This window comes from Epinephelus moara, chromosome 21 (genome assembly GCF_006386435.1).
Source record: "Epinephelus moara isolate mb chromosome 21, YSFRI_EMoa_1.0, whole genome shotgun sequence".
NCBI lineage: Eukaryota > Metazoa > Chordata > Actinopteri > Perciformes > Serranidae > Epinephelus > Epinephelus moara.
Genome location: NC_065526.1, coordinates 12,518,516 through 12,537,569, shown reverse-complemented (window position 1 = coordinate 12,537,569; position 19,054 = coordinate 12,518,516). Strand labels below are relative to the sequence as shown.

The following is a 19,054-nucleotide window of genomic DNA, read 5'->3' as shown; positions in this document are numbered from 1 at the left end:
GGCCTTAAACCGGCGCGTTTCTGACAGTGGGTAAATATCGGTATATTCAGGCAGACATTTTAAGAAAAAGATTGTTTTTGTGAACATTAAATCACGTGAACATGTTCTAGTAAAAACCCCAGATTCAAGCATGGACCTAAGAATGAGGATCATATGGGACCTTTAATTTGTGTTAAGTGTTATGATGTTTTAAGGATTTGTTTTCATCACTAAGTTCTGTTAACACAGCCTATATTTTAATATGATCAGCAGCGGTCTCAAGAGACATACCAAAAAAATCAGAGGCTGTATTCAGGATTTTTAATTATTATGTCGTTCAGTGAACCGACCCAGTTTTAAGTCATGCCAAACTGTGGCCAAACTCCACTGATGGGACTGCATTCATTTAGGATACAAATACACTTAAACTTGATCTTGAATCATTAAATAATTGCAAGTGAAATAATTAAACACAATCACAACATAGGACACAACTCATACTTTACTTCTTCTCTCCAAAACAATTACAGTATGACATGACGGACAGATTTTCCAATTCGTGAATCAGGTTTGACCCACAGCAGACTGATGATTAAAATAAATACCTGACCCTCAAAACCAAAGTCCATTTATCATCGGCGTTTTCATATTGCTTCCATCCACGTTTTCCCCGAAGGAACGTTGAAATGACAAACTCCAGTGCACTTCAGAGAATGATGATGGTGAACAGTTCAATGTTGACCGAGCTGCAGGGTGAAGATGACAGCTTCCAGTGGCCCGGCACACCAGGTACGAGCCGCAGCGTTTTTTGTTCATCACTTAAGTCTTTGTGTAAAAAACAGCAGCGACCTGACCGGAGGAAAACAAAGTCATTAGTTTGAACAATAGAAAAGAGGTTTTGCTGTGACACACTAATCAAAGCTGATGAAAAAATGTTGTTTAGGTGACACCTGAAAGCACATTTGTCTGTTTGCTGTATTTTATCTTAAAAGCACAATATAAAACTCACTCCACAACCAACACTGTTCATAGACTTTCTGATTTTTGTGGGTTAACACATGATTTAATTTTGACATTTCCAAGCCAAAAAACTAGGTCGCAGAGTGGTCGAAGGTTTGCCTGTCTTATTAGAGGCTGCTACTTGTGGTCTTAAAATAGGCCACTGTCCTGGATTCTGGTCTCCTGACACCTTTAAACTACCTGGCTTACAGTCTCTGACTTTCACACTGATATCGTCCCCTCAGTCCTGATGGTTTCCTACAGTTTCATCAGGTTTCATCACATCAATGGTGTTAACCAGGTGACATTCACCTCTTGTTTTTACCAGATGTGGCACTTAGTATCTAATGAGATGTAGAGACTAAAGCTAGGTTTGTGCTTGCCGTAGTGAAAGGGTGTGTGAGCAAAAACTTCACCATGTAATTTGCACAAAGTGCGAAGGCTCTGCAACTTGTCACAGTGTTTGTCATCACATCCACCTCTGAATGTTTGTAACTAGATGCCTGCTGTGTGTGGGGTTTTTCAGACATGACTGCCACAAATGTTGATGAAAGCAAACAAATAAGAAGTAAAATAATGGATTAATATTCATTCTTAATATGACACAGAGACGACATGATTGAGATCTATAAGCTTGTTTACCAAATATATGATTAAAATGATTCCAACTGGGGTGTTTTTCTGCAAAGAGAGAAAATTCCTCACACATTGTGCAGTAAAAACATGGAAAGAGCTTCCAGAGGATGTAGTGCAGGCTCCTCAGTTAACTCTTTTTAAAACCAGACTGGATACACTCTGGTCAACAAAGGATATTTTGTATAATTTTAAAGCTGATTTGTGATTATTTGTTGTTATAAATATTGTCATAAAAACATGTATATTGTGGTCTTGCTGTATGATTTATTTGTTATAGCTGGACAGTCTGGTGTGGAGGACTTATATCCTGTATATATATATATATATATATATATATATATATATATATATATATATATGTATATATATAAAAAGATAAATTTAAATAAATATTTCAGGATGTTAGAAAGAGCCAATTTGTTTTCATATTCTTTAAAAACCCTGAAGCCCATGCCACGCTGTCTTACACAAGTATAATCATGGCTTTAGGTTGCCACACTACAAATTTTGGGGAATAATTCAGACTTCTTTTACATTTCGTTTCATTACACTTATGTGTAGTTTAACTGTAAAAACTGTGTCGACTAATTTTCCCACTTCTGGGACACTGTAACGTTATGTCTTCTTCACAACAGTCCCAATGTTAACAAAGGCAGAAATGTTCAGAGAATCCATTGCTACAACTTTCTTTGGCACTCAGTTAGGGCTGGGCGATATGGAGAAAATCAAATATAATATCTTTGACAGAATACCTCGATGTTAATGCAGTGACACTGTATGGTTGACTATTGGTGATTTCACAAAATATTTACATAAGATTCAAGATTAAAATGCAGCCTTAAAACCATGAAATTAAAACACTTAGGATAATACAATATCCAAAATCTAAGATAAAATATCTCAAATCAGATAATTTATTATAATATCAGGGTGTCGGTGGCTTAGTGGTAGAGCAGGCGCCCCATGTACAAGGCTGTTGTTGCAGCGGCCCGGGTTCGAGTCCAGCCTGTGGCCCTTTGCTGCATGTCTCTCCCTCTCTCTCTCCCCCCCCTTCACACTTAACTGTCCTGTCCATTAAAGGCAAAAAATGCCCCAAAAATATCTTAAAAAAAAAAAAAAATTATTATAATATCAATATATTGCCCTCTCAAACTCTTAGGTTTTTAAGTAGCAAAACATGCATAAGAAATAGTGTCCCTGAGTATGCAGTGATGTCTATAGTCTCAGAGGTATTTCGGAAAACCAACATTGGTCGTGTTTGTTCAAATACATTGAGTATGTAACCCAGTGCAACAGTATGGCTCTGAGTCTGACAAGCATTTAATAGTTTTTAGACAACATATAGTTATATCAGATGGAGCCATAAGCTGGTATCAGGCTGTGGCTACACAGGCAACACTTGTTATCTGCTGTAACAGGGGCAGACCTTCCCCCAGTGCCGCTTGTGGTCTCTGTACACAGGTCTGACCCTGTTTCCACACAGCCTGTGGGAGAATGCTACACTTTGGTGTCATTTTGCAACTGTTCACTCGCAGTGCTGCCACCATAGTAAACAGAGAAATAGATCTTCCATGCCCCTAAATCATGTAGTATGTGAAAAGACTCATCACGGAATTTCTCTGCATAGTTTAATAATTACACAATAACCATTAATGCTGCAGGTAGACTGGTGTGTGCCCTTTTTAAAGCATGCATAAGTTAGCGGTAATCAATATGGAGTTATAGAACAAAGGGTCTAAAAAATACTATAACTATTTAAAAAATGTGTTTGCTTTTCAAATATTTCTTGTTTTGTCTAGATAAATAGAAACAGATAGGTAGAGACCATTTTAAATTAACGCAATAGGTTAGAAATGTGAGTCTGAATAGTTCTTGAAGTCTGTAAATGCAATTCAGATGTAAAGGTTAAAACAGAGCGGGGCCATTGTACAACATGCAGCAGTGTCAGGTTCTTGTTTCTGGCTTTAAAAGACACAGAGGCTGCAGAAATAATGATGCTTACACAAAACACTAACCTGAGCGCCACTACTCGTCCTTCTTGAATTTGCCGCTGACGTAGGGGACATAATCCAATATCACTCGCCAGTCTGTGAAGTGGACGAGAGCTACACCTCCAGCTGTGCCCCATACAGCCAGAGTTGGGATCCTGTGGAGCAAACAACACTGTCAAGATTAAGCAACTTTTACTTCAAATTAAGGTGAATGAAATGATCTGAGAACAAATTGAATTCAGTGAATGTAAATGTTGATTTTAAGGACAAACATCCATGCAAATATCACACGCCTTGTTTACCCCTTAAGAGATAAGTATTGGAACAACTTATTGAGTAATGCATGCATGAAATGAGCAACTTTAACTTCTATAGTCAATTATTATACTTGTTGTGTTACAATATAAATAGATTTACTGGCTACAGCTTCACAAATACAAATACACAATTTCACATCATTAATAGCTTGTTACACAAAACACAGATTTAAGGACACTGATTTGTCCTGATAACTGATTCTTGTGGACAAAACGATTAATGGATCTATATAATCAATAACGAAACCAATAGCTTCAGCCCTTTAGGAGAGATCAGTGAATCAGCTGGCTAGTTGATTAGCATAAAGCTATTCAAACTGAACAATAGATGTATGAAATTCACATTCTGCTGTCATGCTGAAAAAAGTCACTGAGGGATAAGGTAACACTGACTTTGTGTCTTACTTCATAAAGGTCATTTTATGCATCTTTAGCCCGAGATTAGCTGCCAGGTAGCTAAAGTCAGCATGTCCCCAAAGCAATGACCTCGGCTAAGCTAACAGCTAATGTTAGCTAAGGACACATCGAGACTCCGTTTAACAAAAGTCTGACTTATTCCCGCCTTTTACTACTAATAAGATATTAAAGAAACATCTTACCATGATTTAGCAATAGCTACATACTTCGCACCGATCACTTTACTGATCATTTTGGCAGGAATATGTCCTCCTGACGTTGGACGTGCCGCTTTAAGAGTTTAGAAGAACTTCCGGTACTAGTTTGCTCATTACGCCTAGTGCGCATGTGCGTGGGGTAACTTCCGGTTACTCTAAAATAAAAGTCCGATGGATAAAACTGAGGAGCAGCTTGAAGCATTATTCCCGAGTTTCCCCATTTGTTACACCTTTATTATTCCAATTTAGAATATATTATTAATTATTATTCCAGATGCTGCTTTATTCTACATATATGCGTGTTAATTTAAAGTATCAAATATTAATTTACACACAGCGAACAAGGTAGCTTTTCTGCATAGGAGGGCTGAAGACTCTACTTTATATAAATTTACGATATAGAATTATCAATATTGTTTAAAAAAATGTACATTTATAAAACCTTATAAAATTAGATTTTGATATAAATTTAAAAGATACATATATATATATATACATACATATATATATATATACGCTTTTAATGGCGGTTGGCAAACTAGTTTTTACGTGCATTACTGCCACCTGCTGGACTGGAAGCTGTTATTAACTACCTTCTGTCTTCATCACATCTGTTGCCATCTATCAGTAGTTATGACATTTTCCAGTCATTATAGTGTGTAAATATACCAGGAGGGCTCTTGCCTATCTATTTAGTTAATTAAATCCAGTATGTCATATTCTCAGATGGGGAATAACCATCTCTTCTCTTGGGGCTTCTACTCCATATTCCACCAACATCCGCATGTTTTTAAATACTGTAAATATGTCTTCCTGTGTCACTTAAGTCCCAGTATTCCTGCCAGGTTTGTGCAATATGTATTCAACTGAGTGCTGTGTGCTTTAGTGGCGATGGAAGATGAGCTCACAGTGGAGCTAATTTCTGCCCCGCAGTGGACAAATCATGCTATGGTGCTGCCGTGAAAGCATGCCTACCTAACTGGTCTGTCCCGGCTGGGTAAACCCAATTTCACAAACAAAACATTGAATGGAGCAACCTCTACCTGGTTGCATTGCAAAAAGGAAAATACATATGTGTTTTCAAATGTCTTGGTTTTAAAAAGAGACATTTTGTTTGTTATTAAAAATGGCACATTTATTGCTACATTACTGTTATATACACAACAGTTCTCTATATCTACTTTATATATAAAAAATAGGAAACTGGAGGCACTTTGAGGACATAGCCTACATAGATGTTGTCCCCAAACATGAGTGAAGACAGAGAGATTTGTAGCAGTTCATCTGTTGTGAAGGACAGAAAGGGTTCTGTTAAAAACAAAAAAAATATCTGGTGCATGATTTGATCCTCGGATACTGCAGAAAAAACTTTCATGTAAAGAAATAAAAAGTACAAGTCTTCAGTAGAGATTTTTCATATCACAACAAACACCACGTTTTTTCTGCCGAAAGGTTAGAGTAACTGAAAGGTAATGCTTGGGGCTCATCCGCGGGGAGGGATCTGTGACAAAACATGACAGGTAGAAAACCAAATACTGTTACATATCAGTATCAGCTTACAATGACAAAGCTGACGTATCATACAGCTGTACATACATATCAATGCACATGCCAGTCAAGGACAAAATTATACTTAACAAAATCAGTACATAAAAGATGAAACATTTTAAGTAGTTTTCAGCGTCAAAGTTGAACACCAGGGGTCTCATTTATAAACTGCGTGCGACACTTCCCACGCAGGAGTTTTGATCTATAAAAACAGACTTGATTGGAGAAGCTTTGACCCATGCTTATAAACAGTTAGAGATGGGAAAATGGCGACACAGATGGAGAAATTGTTGTTGCACGCACATTTTTAGTATAGATCCAACGTATTCTTATAAATGAGACCCCTGGTTATTAGTCATCTTACATTTAATGACACGGACACTGAAGCAGTCAGCGTCACTGAGTGTAATTCTTCATTTAGATGTTCTGAGACACTGTCAGATGAAGTATATATGTTTTATACATCTGTAATATAAAAAGGTACAACCTATAAATCCTCAAATGCAACGTCATCCACCATGTAGCAGAGAAGTATTCAGGCACTGGTGAGTAACCATTATCAAAACTCCCAAAGTCAGGAAAATGACTAAGGCCACCCTATTTGATTCATTTTATGCTTCATATCACAATGAAACAGTGAATTATGTTGCAGATTGTGCAGACCGCCCCCGCTGCCCCTTCCTCAAACTAATCAACACGCTCATCAGAGAGCTGGACATCAGGGAGCGGAGAGGGGGGCGTGCTGAAGAAAAATATTGTTTCATTTAAGAAAAAAAAATCTGTCGCAAACACCAGAACCATCCAATTACAACTGGCCTGACAGCTTTGTGTTGAAACATGCATTGTGTTTTTTTTTTTTTTTTTTAAAAGAGAGCAATATCACAACATGTGATGTTACAGCCAGATAAGTTTGTCATTTCTAACATTTCTAAGCACCTGGCACGAAAAGAAAAACACCTCACTTTGTTCCTGGAATCTAAAAATCGAGAGTCGTGTTACATTTAAACAATGTAAACAAAAAATAAAGAAAAAGCATTCCAAAATGATAAAAACAAAACTCATACAACTATTTTACAAAGTAAAAAATAAAACAATAAAAAAAAAGGTAAATCAATTCTACAAAAGGAAGATCCTCACAACAGGCTTTGCAGTTGTTCAAAAGGGGAAAACAAAAACACGTAATTCTCAACACACAGCAACAACCAAAACAAGTCCGTCAATGGCGAGTAAATTCTCTACAGGGCAGCAGAACACTCATGATCCCTTTCAATACTCAATTATTTCTGTCTTCTGGCAAAATGTGACACAAATCGCTCCGAGACTTCAGTTTAGTAAGTTCACCATGCTGTAACAGAGTCTTTAGGTGTGGTGTGACAGGGGCAGGCTGAGAATGACTGACTTCATCATGGAGCTGAGCAGTGAGGATGACATCTGAACGCTCGAGTCCAACCGGTCAGGATGTGCACGTTTGAGTCAACATCACTGTGGTTCCTGGATCTGTATCGAGTCTTTGCTCGCATTTGTGTCAGTGGAGGGTCTCTCTCTGGCGGTCTTTTCGTTCCACTTGCATGGCAGTGACCATAACAGATGTACAGGACTTAAGAGATAAGACTCCACAGTTAAAAATAAAGAAAAAATAACCCACCACGTGTGTGTGAGTCAGTGACTGTGGCACCTTTTCAGCCAAAGCAAGAAATTTAAAAAACACATCCAGAAATACAAAAAAGGTGTCAGCTCTCTGATTGCCAGTTAGTTGCTGGATGTCTCCAAACCTGCCTCTGTAATTCAGTCATCACGTGAGAAATAATAATGATGGCTATTTCATCTTAAACACTATGCATTAGGCCTCTTGTGGGCACGCTTTAACGAGTTCATAAACCCAGTGTCCCTCTTTGCCTGTGAAGAATGTAAGACCTGCTTTTCAGATGGGAATGCCAATAATCATCCAACAATACAAACCCTAACTCTGCTCACACAAGCAGTTGATCCAAAAAGTTTCATTTGATCCAAACAAGTTTTGCTCCCAACAAGTAAAAGCAATTTTTCCAAAGTGTCTTACAAAAACACGATCGTAAGAATGTCCTCATATCCAATTTTCCGCCGTCTCCAAACCGCTGTCCTCGGTTCAAAGTGTTGTCACGTTAAGGTTAATACGTTTCCGCTCATTCTGCGAGAGTGTGCTTGTTACTTTTGTATTCGTAGTCAGGAATGTGGCCACCTGCTTTGTCAGTAATGAGGTGTGTGTGCGTGTGTGCTTTCCAAGAGTTGATTAACACACACTGAGATGCATGACAATGATAGATTAAGGCCACGTGTTCTAAGGGCTGTACAATCAACAGGAACTGGAAGAGAGAAGAGAAAAGACAATGAGTATCTTCACAAAACGAAACCAAGCTATTGTTCAGGCACCACAAATCCCACTGCGCACACCCTGTAGACTGACCTGAGAGTTACATATGTCCATCTCCTCCTAGACCAGGGTGCCCCCCACCCAGCTGCATCTGGGGGTCCACGCCTGAAACTTTCTCCTCCTCTCTCCTCTTGAGGCAGGCAGCCTTTGGGTTCAAATTACGCTCTTTGGGGAAAAGGATCAACACAGAGATTAGACACAGTAAAGGAAGAAGAACAGGACGTCTTGAGATTATCTCACTATGCTTTACCCTCAGGAATCTTTTTAAAAGGTCCAGTTTGTAGGATTCAGGGTGATATACTGGCAGAAATGGAATATAATAAGTGTGTTTTTCTTAGTTTATAATCACCAGAATATAAGAATCATGTTTTCGTTAGCCCAGAATGAGCAAACCAAACACCCACTCTAGATTGGGCCACCTGAATATTTGCATCAGCCACTGTAGTGAGAAGCCCCTCCGTGATAAGCAGCTTTAGAAAAACACTTATCTTTAACGTGAAACTGCTTTATTCAGCGTTTTTACTGGTTTAAATCACTAGGTTTGTTTGTTTTGGAGAGGGGGAGACCCCTGCTGATAATTCGGCTGCAGGTAAAAACCTCCTGAATGTCTGGATCTTAATTTATCAAAGGAAAAAACATGAGCACGCGTTAGCAAGTGCTGGGAAAACGGGTTGTCTCTGACATGCCAAACACCATTAGAAAAACACTGATTTTCAACGTGAAACTGCTTTATTCAGTGTTTACTGGTCTAAATCAATGTGTATGTTTATTTTGGAGAGGAAAAGACCTCTGTGGATAATTTGGCTCACGGTAAAAACCTCCCATCTGGATTAGAAATAAGATGAGCACAGATTAAATTGCCAGAGAAAATAGGTGAGCACACATTAGAGTTTGTCTGTGAAGAGCCAAACAGTATCAGAAAAACACTGATTTTTAACATCAAACTGCTTTATTCAGTCTTTTTACCGGTTTTAATCACCTGGCCTAAATGTTTTGGAGAGGAAGAGACCTCTGTGGATAATTCGGCTCCTAGTAACAACTTCCCGAACAATGAACACTGAAGGAAGGAGTTTCCTTCCTAACCAGGAAGTTTCAGTTGGTTGCAATCTGCAATCCTCACTACTTGATGCCACATAATCCCCCTGAATCTTACAAACTGCTCCTTCAAGACATTAAAGCAGAGTTTTGAGCGCACAAACAGTCAGTAACAGACAAGGAGAACAAAAAAATGGGAAAGGTAAGACAGGAAAATGAGAAGTAAGATGAAAATTGCAGGCGTTTGGCAGAAAGCAGGGATATACTTCCTCAGATATTCTCCCTTTCTCCTCCATTTCTCAAAGTGATACGAGCAAATAGCAAAGAGAGAGTGAAGGCTTCACAGTAAGTGAGAACAAAATTAGAGGAGAGATTTTCCTACAGGTGAGTGACTGGCAACTTGTCCAGCTATGATAAGAGATGGTTGGTTGGTTGATGTGGATCAGACCCTCCTGTATTGGCTGACCTACCTCGCACCTGCTTCTCCAGGCCCATTATGACCTGGACAGCCTGCTGCAGGATGATAAGCTTGGTCTGGGCCTTGTCGCTCTGCAGGTGGACCTGACACATCCTGCCCAGCTCTCTGAAGGCTTCGTTAATGTCGCGCACGCGCACCCTCTCCCTAGCGTTGTTAGCATGGCGGCGCTCGCGCTCCCTCTGCTCCTTCTCCTCGGCAGTCAGGTTCTCATCGGTCACCGAGACAACGCTGCAGCCAGGAGGAGAAGTGGGGGTTGGAGGGGCTGGTTAACAAACCCAAATCACAACCCTTGCTGAACCTAGGCTACAACTGCAGTTACACTCTTTTAAACCTGTAACACAGCTCTTAGTGTGCCTTCCTTCCTCTATATATGATGCTGACCTCAAGCTCTTTACCCAAGATGAGACAGGTGGAACTGCTGAAGAAGATCCCAGTGGAGTGGGGCTGTGCTGCAGGAGAGTGAGCGGAGGGGTGGGAACTGTTTTTTGTACATCTAAAATATGAAAATGATAAATAATACATCTAAAAATGAATGGATGTGTTCTCAAGAGCTTTAAGTTTAACTCTAAATGATCTCAAGCCAAGAACACTGACGATCGAGATACAACAGTCGACCTGAGCGACCAGGTCTAATGGATCTGTCCTGAAGTCTAACCAACCAACAATGATTTCTTTTGGTCATTGGGGTCCAGGATGGAAGTTTAGGGGATATGGTGACTGTCCAGCAGAATGAGAGAAGTTATGAAGAGGGAGAGAGAAAGGGAGAGAGAGGAAGCAAAACCCTCTGCCAACATAGAAAGAGCCACAGAGAAAAAAAAGCCAAGAGGAGAGACTGAGGGCATCGTGTTAAATACATCAGCAGCAGGAGATGTATTTATCTGAGTGTGAGGAAGAGGAGGTCACTGTTGATATCTGTAAAAAGAAAATGACAGAGGACGGGGGAGTGAGTGGAGAAATGGAGAGGTTGGTCTCGAAAAAACAGGGTGGCAAAAAAATGAAAGGGTTAATGCTCAAAGGCTGGGACATGCGGCACAGAAACACTGCAACGAAGCTGGCGACAGGTTAATACACATGACAACAGACAGCCCTGCTTTCATGCTAACCGGGGTGCCAGTGAACAGACAGGTATGCTATGAGTGGAGGGTTTACAAAAAAAAAAAAAAAAAAAAGAAAAGGACATCTTAATGCTGAAATAACGTAGAAATTAAAATGACTTTGTGGTTTAACAAAAGCTCGATGAAGGAAAAAGCAAATGAGCACATTAAAAGATGTGTTAATACAGTCAGAGGGCGAGGCAGAGGCATGTAAGCATTTACACAGTGGAAACAGACAGCCAATTATAAGACAAGGCAACACATACTGCATCAGAACAAGTAGACGTCCTGTATGTGTTACCAGAGGACGAAAACCTTAGAAGATGAAGTGGAGAATGGGCGTGTCTTAAAACAGTCACACAGCTTCACTTCCTTATGCCGTGTCCTCTTTGTGCGGATCATTTCTGGGATGAACTAGCGCTCACTGGCGTTTGGTTTAGCTGTATTCTGAATACAGCTACTGTCTTTAAAAATAGATTACATGAAGGGATTGCTTTATTTGTTTCTGTAGTATTTGCTTTGACACCCTGCCCTAAATGAATGCAAGGTGTTTGATTGCATTGTTTTATATTGAAATGTTCTAACTGGCCACGAGCGATGCAGCGATTTTGTCAGACGCCCTGTTTCTATTTATTCCTGGCGTTCACTTATAAAGCTCCTCAACGGACAAAGAACGGCTGATTTGTGAAGGTGAAATGAGGAGTTATTGACACAACACCTCCTTATTTGACAACAAAAACCTAAATAAGATGGCAGCTGGTTTGAGGGAGATCACCAGGGAGATTAAAGTTTCTGGTAAATAACCATCGCTAAGAACAACCTATTTGCTTTTGGCTATATTGTGTGTCATTTCCAGTAAATGTCACATTATAAAACATGAGTTTTGGGTTTAAAAAGCACAAAGATCGAAAGATAGCAAGTTCTTGCCGATCTTTAAAGTGGTTACATCTTCAGTCGAGCACACAAGACATAACAGAGGTGCATGTATTTAGTAATCTTTAGAAGTATATGTTTTAAAAGTAACCCCCCTAAAACAGGTGCTCACTGGTATTTAGCAGGCGTAATGTGTTTACCACCACAAGTGGAGTGCCATGAATTACCACAAGTAATTTTTCAAAGTTTTATAATGCCTAACAGGACGTGTCGGGAGCTGGGAAGTGAAGCTGTGTGAGAGTTTTATTTTGCAAAAGAGGCCCTTCCCCTCCTCTTCCTTCCTCCCTGGACACCCACTGACCTCGAACTTGCTGCTCCAGGTTGAGAATAACGTTAACGGCCTGTTGCAGCACGATCAATTTGGTCTGCGGTTTCTCGTGGCTCAGATGGAGCTGACACATGCGGCCCAGCTCCTTAAAAGCCTCGTTGATGTCCCGCACCCGTAGCCGTTCGCGGGTGTTGTTTGCCATCCTCCTCACTTTCTCCCGCTCAGCCTTAATCTCCACTGGCAGATCTTCATCGTCTTCCTCATCATCCAGACTAGCGAAGAGCCAATGGCAGGTGAGGAGGGAATGAAACAACAGTATGGGTACAGTTCACTGAAAATAAATTCCTAATTATAGTGTAAAATAAATTTTCACTAACAAACACTGCTACAGAGGTGGGTCAGATTAGCGTTTGGTCGCAGCACTTTGTCAGTTTTTGACCAAATGATACCAGAATGATGGAGCCTGAGGAACAGAATCCACATCTGAAGAACAGCACAGGAACCAAAATTTGTACTTGGTTCCTGTGGTCAAAATGCTGGTAAAGAATCAACAGAAAATATTGCTGATAAACACTTAAATGTGAGATAATGTGACTGACTGTAGCAGTGTTTATAGCTGTGATTTTATTACTTCAAAGTTCAGGTCCAATTTCGTGAAGTGTTGATCTGGTTTAAAGGAATACTTCACCAACAATTTGTGCATCAATTACTCTATGCCTGTGACCTCGAATTTGCCAAGAAAACTGTTTCTCACATGCCTCCTGAACAGAAAATCTAAAAAGGCGTGGGGTCCATGTTTAACAACAGCAATATACTACAACGCATGTAGTATAATCCAAGTCTCATTTAATCAGTTGATTGCTCACTAATTCCTAGGGCTGTGTGATATGACGATATATATCGTGTGACAAGAGAAAAATGTCTATCGTTTCATATTTTGCTCTATCGTTTATATCGTTGTGACGCAAATTACACTTTTTACGGCAATATTTTTCTTCATTTGGAGTCTGTCCATCTTTTGCACAGATCTCATTGATAAATTACTCCTCGTGGCTTTTTAATTCAAGAAGCTTTTACGGCACTTACAGTAACATAATGAGTTTATATAACTCCACCGCTGTCTGTCTCTGCTGCGCTGCACTGAGGGCTCATCCCCGCAGAGACGCAGCGAGACGGTGACAATATTCAGACCAAATCAGGTGGTGCTGAATACAGCCTCATCGTTGCCCGACTCATCGTAATGTTATCAAACGAGGAGAAATGTCCTCCCCTCGTCCTAGTAACGTTTTTGTACTCCCTCATGGCAGAGTTTAAAGCTCTGATCAGTCTGATCCCCGTCACACCTCTGAATCCGGAACACCTGCATGCTATGTAAAAGCACACACAGAGGCACATTTATGCCAGGGGGGTGGGGTGGGGACAACTTTTGATTCATTGGATTAAAATGTGCTAATGTGCTAAATGTGGTATGTATCGTTATCGGGATATGAAATGACCTGTATTGTGATATGAGATTTTGGTCATATCGCCCAGCCCTACTAATTCCCAAACACATGTATTTTCACTAAAAAGTCTCAATATAAAACACCTCCTTCTACAAGTAGAGCACCCTGAACTTGCCTGGGCACGCAAGTGTGTTAAAGCTCCGCTTAAGCAGAGTTCAAATGCACACATGTGCCCAGGTGCACAACTCTTCTGCACAAGGCTGTTTGTCCTGACAAATATTGTGTGTTTGGGAAGCACTGAGCAAAAGGCTGAATAAAGGACACTTGAATTATACTGCACAAGTTGTTTGAGAGTTTGTAAAGTGATGTTTTGATATAGTTTTGCTGTTGTTAAATATGGACCGCTATGACTTCAGTTTATATAGAATGTCTCCTATGTTGGACTGTTAGTTCACTGTGGAGGAATACTGGAAAAGAATAGCTTTCTTCACAAATTCAACGCACCACACGGTGAGTTACTGATCCAGTAATGGTCATTCTTTGGCTCAAGTATTCTAACTCTTAAAACCAGATTTTCTTCCAATTACTGGCTATGAAATCGTCTTTTGTCTGTGGTTCATTAACCTTTATATCTGATACAGATATTATATCTGTATGGACGTCGGGTTTACATAAAAAGTTGGTCTTTTTACTCAGTGCTAAATTTTCTTGGATGTGGATTATATTTTTGGACTCTACTGCATTCAAAATTTGAAATGGGATACAGTATTTTGGTTATGTAGTTTCTTAAGTCTTCCATTTCCACTTAAAAGTAAATGATAGCCCCTACTTGTGATCTTTCCTCCATACACATGATGAATCTTAACAATCCAATACAGATTTAGAAACAAGAATATATTTATAACTGAACAGTCTCCGATACCAAAAAAGAAAAGGCTGGAGCACAACCAAATTATATATTGCATGTTTTGAGCTTAATGACTAGTGCCCATAAGTCTATTAATTAAATAAGAAATCAATGAGAATCGTATCTAGAAAGGCTCAAAGATTTCTTCCTGACACATATTAAACTTCGACCACAGCAGGAATATCTCATGCAATGATAGAGGAGTATAAATATGTGTGGGGAATAAAAGGTTTTAGGCACCTTGTTCGAATGCGGTTCTTCATGTCTTTTTTCTCGTCCTCTGACCTGTCGGTGATGGAGCAATTTTCATCGTCCTCCTTATCCTCTCGTTTGATGTCAGAACCACTGGAGCGACTGAGGCTACTGGACAGGCCTGCACAGAGAGTTCAGACACAAAGATACTGAATAAGATACAATCTGAACCGAAACATATTACTTAACATCCAGTGATGCCAAACTTGTTCTTATTTCTCTGACAGGAAGAACAAATGGTGAGTCTCACCGGTGAAACCTTCAGGCTGAGAGCCAGGCTGCACAGAGGAGGGGCCGTGGTGTCCATGCATTAGTCCTCCACTAGATGGCAGACCTGCAGAGTCCTCGTGGTGACCTGACACCTTCAGGACAACAATTTAACAGGGTTTCAATAATCTTGTCAGACGTTTGTAGTACATAAGTAGCATAAGAGCAACAAAACAGGTATTCATTTAAAATATCAAACTCCATTCAGTCATTTGCAGACAGATTTCCTTTGCTGCTACTGTTAATCTCACCAGTCCAGGCAGGCGACCAGCCAATCCGAGTGCTGCGCTGGTGAAGGCTTGAGGTAACCCTAAACCAGACGAGAGCAGACTGTGCATTTCAGCCAGGCCTGGCCCTCCTTGTCCACTGGCGTGACGCTGAAGAACATTGATGGCTTCATCCAGGCGGTCCTCCACTTTACTCGGCTACAGAGAGTAAAGAATAATGGGACAATGAGACAGTAGAAGGTGATGCATGAGTGACTGTTACATCCTGTATTTCCATTTGTATTTACTTCAACAAACTTTTCTTGCTTCCCTCGCGTGGAAAAGAAAAGACATGTTGACTCACCATGGACTGAACCTCATAGTTGGGTGAAGGTGTGGCCTGGCCGGAGGATCGAGTCCACTGGGATGCAGAGCCTAGACAAAAAAGATGACAAGGTTTTGCTTTGTACATGTGCCCTTATTAACTGCACCAGCTATTAACTGATACGTACATATTACACACAGGTAATGCCCCAGACTTTGTAGTGGATGTTTGATGATACTCCATTTATCTCCAAATGGATATTCCAGTTTTTGCTCGCCCCCGTGTTCACAGGGACATGTGAGCGCTGAGTCGGTCAACAAGAAGCACTCCTGAAAATAAGCTTTTCATGTCTCACTCTCAAACACCAGAGTAGACGATGTAACTGGGGCTTGAGCTTGGGTATTGCTGTTGAGTCATGGTCTCCTTACACTAACACATCATATCAGCATACTCAGTCAAAGACATTCGGAACTTTATGTCCATGTTTTGCTGTTTTAAGCCCTACACATGCAAAAGAAATGTCTTTTTTTTAAACACACTGATGCTTTTATCATGTGTTGAACATGAAACACGGGATGACTGAAACTGTGTTTTTGACTGCACCTTTTCAACATGTGAAACCACTGTGATGGGGATATGAAACATCCAATTACATAAGATATTCAACTTAAATTTGTCATTGCTACTTAGACAAAGTATGACTTGAATAGACAATTTTAAAGTAAGGTCATTTATTTTATTGGAATCATACTTACCTCAATTTCCCCGTTTTCTTGATGTATAAAATGTGTGATGAGCTTACTCATGGACTCAGTGTAGAGACAAATGGGGAAGTGACCCCACCCTCATTTTATTTCATTTTTTTTCTGTATTCTCCCTTCCTCTCTCATAAGTTATATTTGGATGGTGTGTGTGTGTGTTTGTTTGAAAGATCAAGTGAAGGTTACGCTGATGACTTCCATTTACAGTATGTACAAATAAATATGCTACTGTCCGCTTTTCAAAATTGCCAAAAATGTTTAAAATAAATGAAAGAAACTTCAACAAAATCATGGACATAGAAGCACCACAAGTATCCATTGCATCTTGGAAAGATTTCCATTAATAGGTGAAACTTTTCTTACAGCTAACTCACTGCTAAATCAGATGACCTAAATGTCAAGACAGTCTTGAATGTCAAAGTTATCTCTGTTTTATGTTTGTTCAGTGCCAGCACAAGAAGAATGTCACTGAAAAACAACAATCTGGGTTATTTATATTATGCAAACTAGGGATGCACCGAATATTTGGTAACCGAATATATTCGGCCGAATATTGCAAAAAAACACACATCCGAATAATAGCGGCGTGTTTTGATAACGCAATCAAACAGCGTGCCGTGACCGGCGGAGTAAAATGTCGGCAGTGTGGCGATCCATCCATCACCGCGCTCGCATTTGCGACTAAAAATAGTTTTGAGCGAGCAAAATAGGCTTAAATCATTCAGCACGCTGTGCGAGCAGCCTACAGATTTCAACCACCAGCAGAAACAAAAGGCGAATCCCATCGATTGTGGGTTGAACGGGGGTCACAGACACAGACAGTAATGTATTCCTGTCAAATACGGCGGCCATAGGCTTAGCGGCAACGGCGTCATGACTGCCCAAAAGTACCTGAACAGCCGAGCCAGCCGAACACAGATATGTGACTTGTCAGAGGAGAAACAAGCCGTTCACGGTCCACAAACCTCACCGCACTTTAGGGACTGTTCTTTACTTATGAAGGGGAGGAGGGTGGCTGGTTGATTTTTATTTCATTTATTTATTTTATTTTGATCCCCCCTATGTTAATCACTTATTGATGCTGTTTTTGAAGTATGAATAAGTCAATAAGTAATTTATTCCACTGAAATATCATTGATGTATTATAGAAAAGTGATTTATCTTTTTATAAATGACAAAAGGCACATCTGCCTCATTTTCGCTGTGGTATTGTGATACTACTCAGAACCATGATATTTTCATTGGTATCGTACAGTGGGTCCCAATTTTGGTACCATGACAACACTAATCTGGAGGGGGTTCATCTGCAAAAACTAATGAAAAACCAAACAACAATATTCGGTATTCGGTATTCGGCCAAGCGTTTAATATTATTCGGCTTCGGCCACAAATTTTCATTTCGGTGCATCCCTAATGCAAACCAATCAGATAAATCAAGGGTGACCCTGAACTGTGTGCGGCTCAGCCATGCTCTGAGTATAATGCTGTGGAGACATTTTGTTTGTAGGTCATTACCTAGACTTGTCAGCTAAGATGATCGCTTGTCAGTGTTCCCAGTCAAAAGTGAGTTATGTCACAAAAACAGTCACTAATTCAATATAAAACTTGTGCAAAAAGGATTTTCTTTTGGACAGGCCCGTAACAAGTAGCAGCGACCGGCTTCCTGGGACATGTAATGTGTTCTGAGTAATATGTCTGACTCATTATAATGATTCATATTGTGATGGAATTTGCACACAAGAAAGTAAAGCTCCCATAATACACAAAAGTAATGAGTTTTAAAATGATGTTTTACTTCCACCTTTAACCCAATAGATGGAGCTACACTGTCAAGTGAACAGTTGAGGCTTAGTCAGAATAACAACAATGCATTTTTAAGATTTTATGATCCCCTTACACAACAGGAAAGAACCTGAATAAAACTACAAATGAACCAGCTCACTTTGAAGCCTCAGTGAAAAATGACTAGAGCTTCCCCTCACCTGATACAGCCTGTGGAGAGCCAGAGGGAGTAGACGGAGACGGAGGGAAGGTGTTACTGTGTGGATCTGAAGGATAGATCTGGACACAGGAAGAATTTGTTTTTAATTTAAATGAAGTTCATCTTATTCCTTTACATTTTTATGCTATGGTAATATATAACATTTAAAGTCTTGTGGCTCTTGCTACTTACAGATGCCAGGGCTTTTCCAATCTCATCACCTGAACTGCCAGGTACTGCGCCTCGATTGGCTTTTGGGGAAGAATAGAAGAATTTCAATTAAATCCCATGTTCAATAATTATTCTGCTACGTGTAAATATAGCATGAAACTTTTCACAAAGAAAAGAGCACACACTAAAGGGTTTACCCATAATGGTGTCAGCCATCGGGGGTGTGTGGCTGGGGACTCCGAAGCTGCTGGGGCCAGAGTGGAAACCAGCGGGATGAGCCCCGTTCACTTCACTGCCATGCATGGGGTAGTTTTGGGGAGAGAGGGGCAGTGGCTGCCGTTTCTGGGAAGCAAATATGTTTAATGATTTAAATACACGACCCGACAGAAGCCCTCATTGATGCATTAGTCAAAAAGTGTCAAAGACCTCATTATGCC

At 40.1% G+C, this 19,054-nt stretch overlaps 2 protein-coding genes across 4 annotated transcripts in view; both read right to left on the bottom strand.

Annotated features, from left to right (window-relative positions):
* Positions 1-463: 463 nt before the first annotated feature.
* On the bottom strand, positions 464-4,645 carry LOC126382568 (cytochrome b-c1 complex subunit 10). The gene is made up of 3 exons (XM_050032505.1): positions 4,522-4,645; positions 3,630-3,760; positions 464-828 (listed from the first exon to the last, which is right to left on the bottom strand). Exons 1-2 carry the CDS (start codon positions 4,569-4,571, stop codon positions 3,640-3,642), a joined length of 171 nt encoding a protein of 56 aa, XP_049888462.1. The 5' UTR covers positions 4,572-4,645; the 3' UTR covers positions 464-828; positions 3,630-3,639.
* Positions 4,646-5,644: 999 nt separating this feature from the next.
* Positions 5,645-19,054, bottom strand: part of tcf3a (transcription factor 3a) — a 33,392-nt gene continuing 19,982 nt past the window's right edge. Inside the window, exons 11-20 of one of the 3 annotated variants that reach the window (XM_050032487.1) lie at positions 18,815-18,959; positions 18,639-18,697; positions 18,448-18,526; positions 15,744-15,814; positions 15,425-15,598; positions 15,157-15,268; positions 14,895-15,027; positions 10,000-10,235; positions 8,528-8,659; positions 5,645-8,426 (exon numbers count right to left, since the gene is read on the bottom strand). In XM_050032487.1, coding sequence (XP_049888444.1) covers positions 8,535-8,659; positions 10,000-10,235; positions 14,895-15,027; positions 15,157-15,268; positions 15,425-15,598; positions 15,744-15,814; positions 18,448-18,526; positions 18,639-18,697; positions 18,815-18,959 — 1,134 coding nt within the window. In that variant the 3' untranslated portion in view covers positions 5,645-8,426; positions 8,528-8,534. Of the gene's footprint in view, positions 8,427-8,527; positions 8,660-9,999; positions 10,236-12,335; positions 12,575-14,894; positions 15,028-15,156; positions 15,269-15,424; positions 15,599-15,743; positions 15,815-18,447; positions 18,527-18,638; positions 18,698-18,814; positions 18,960-19,054 lie in introns of all 3 variants that reach the window. The other 2 variants (XM_050032488.1, XM_050032486.1) reach the window with 2 other exon arrangements.

Bases quoted from the DNA above. Each gene is read 5' to 3' on its own strand.
- LOC126382568 (XM_050032505.1), bottom strand. From the start codon at position 4,571: ATGATCAGTAAAGTGATCGGTGCGAAGTATGTAGCTATTGCTAAATCA. The intron at 3,761-4,521 runs GTAAGATGTTTC...TTTGCTCCACAG, and splicing joins GTAGCTATTGCTAAATCATG to GATCCCAACTCTGGCTGTAT.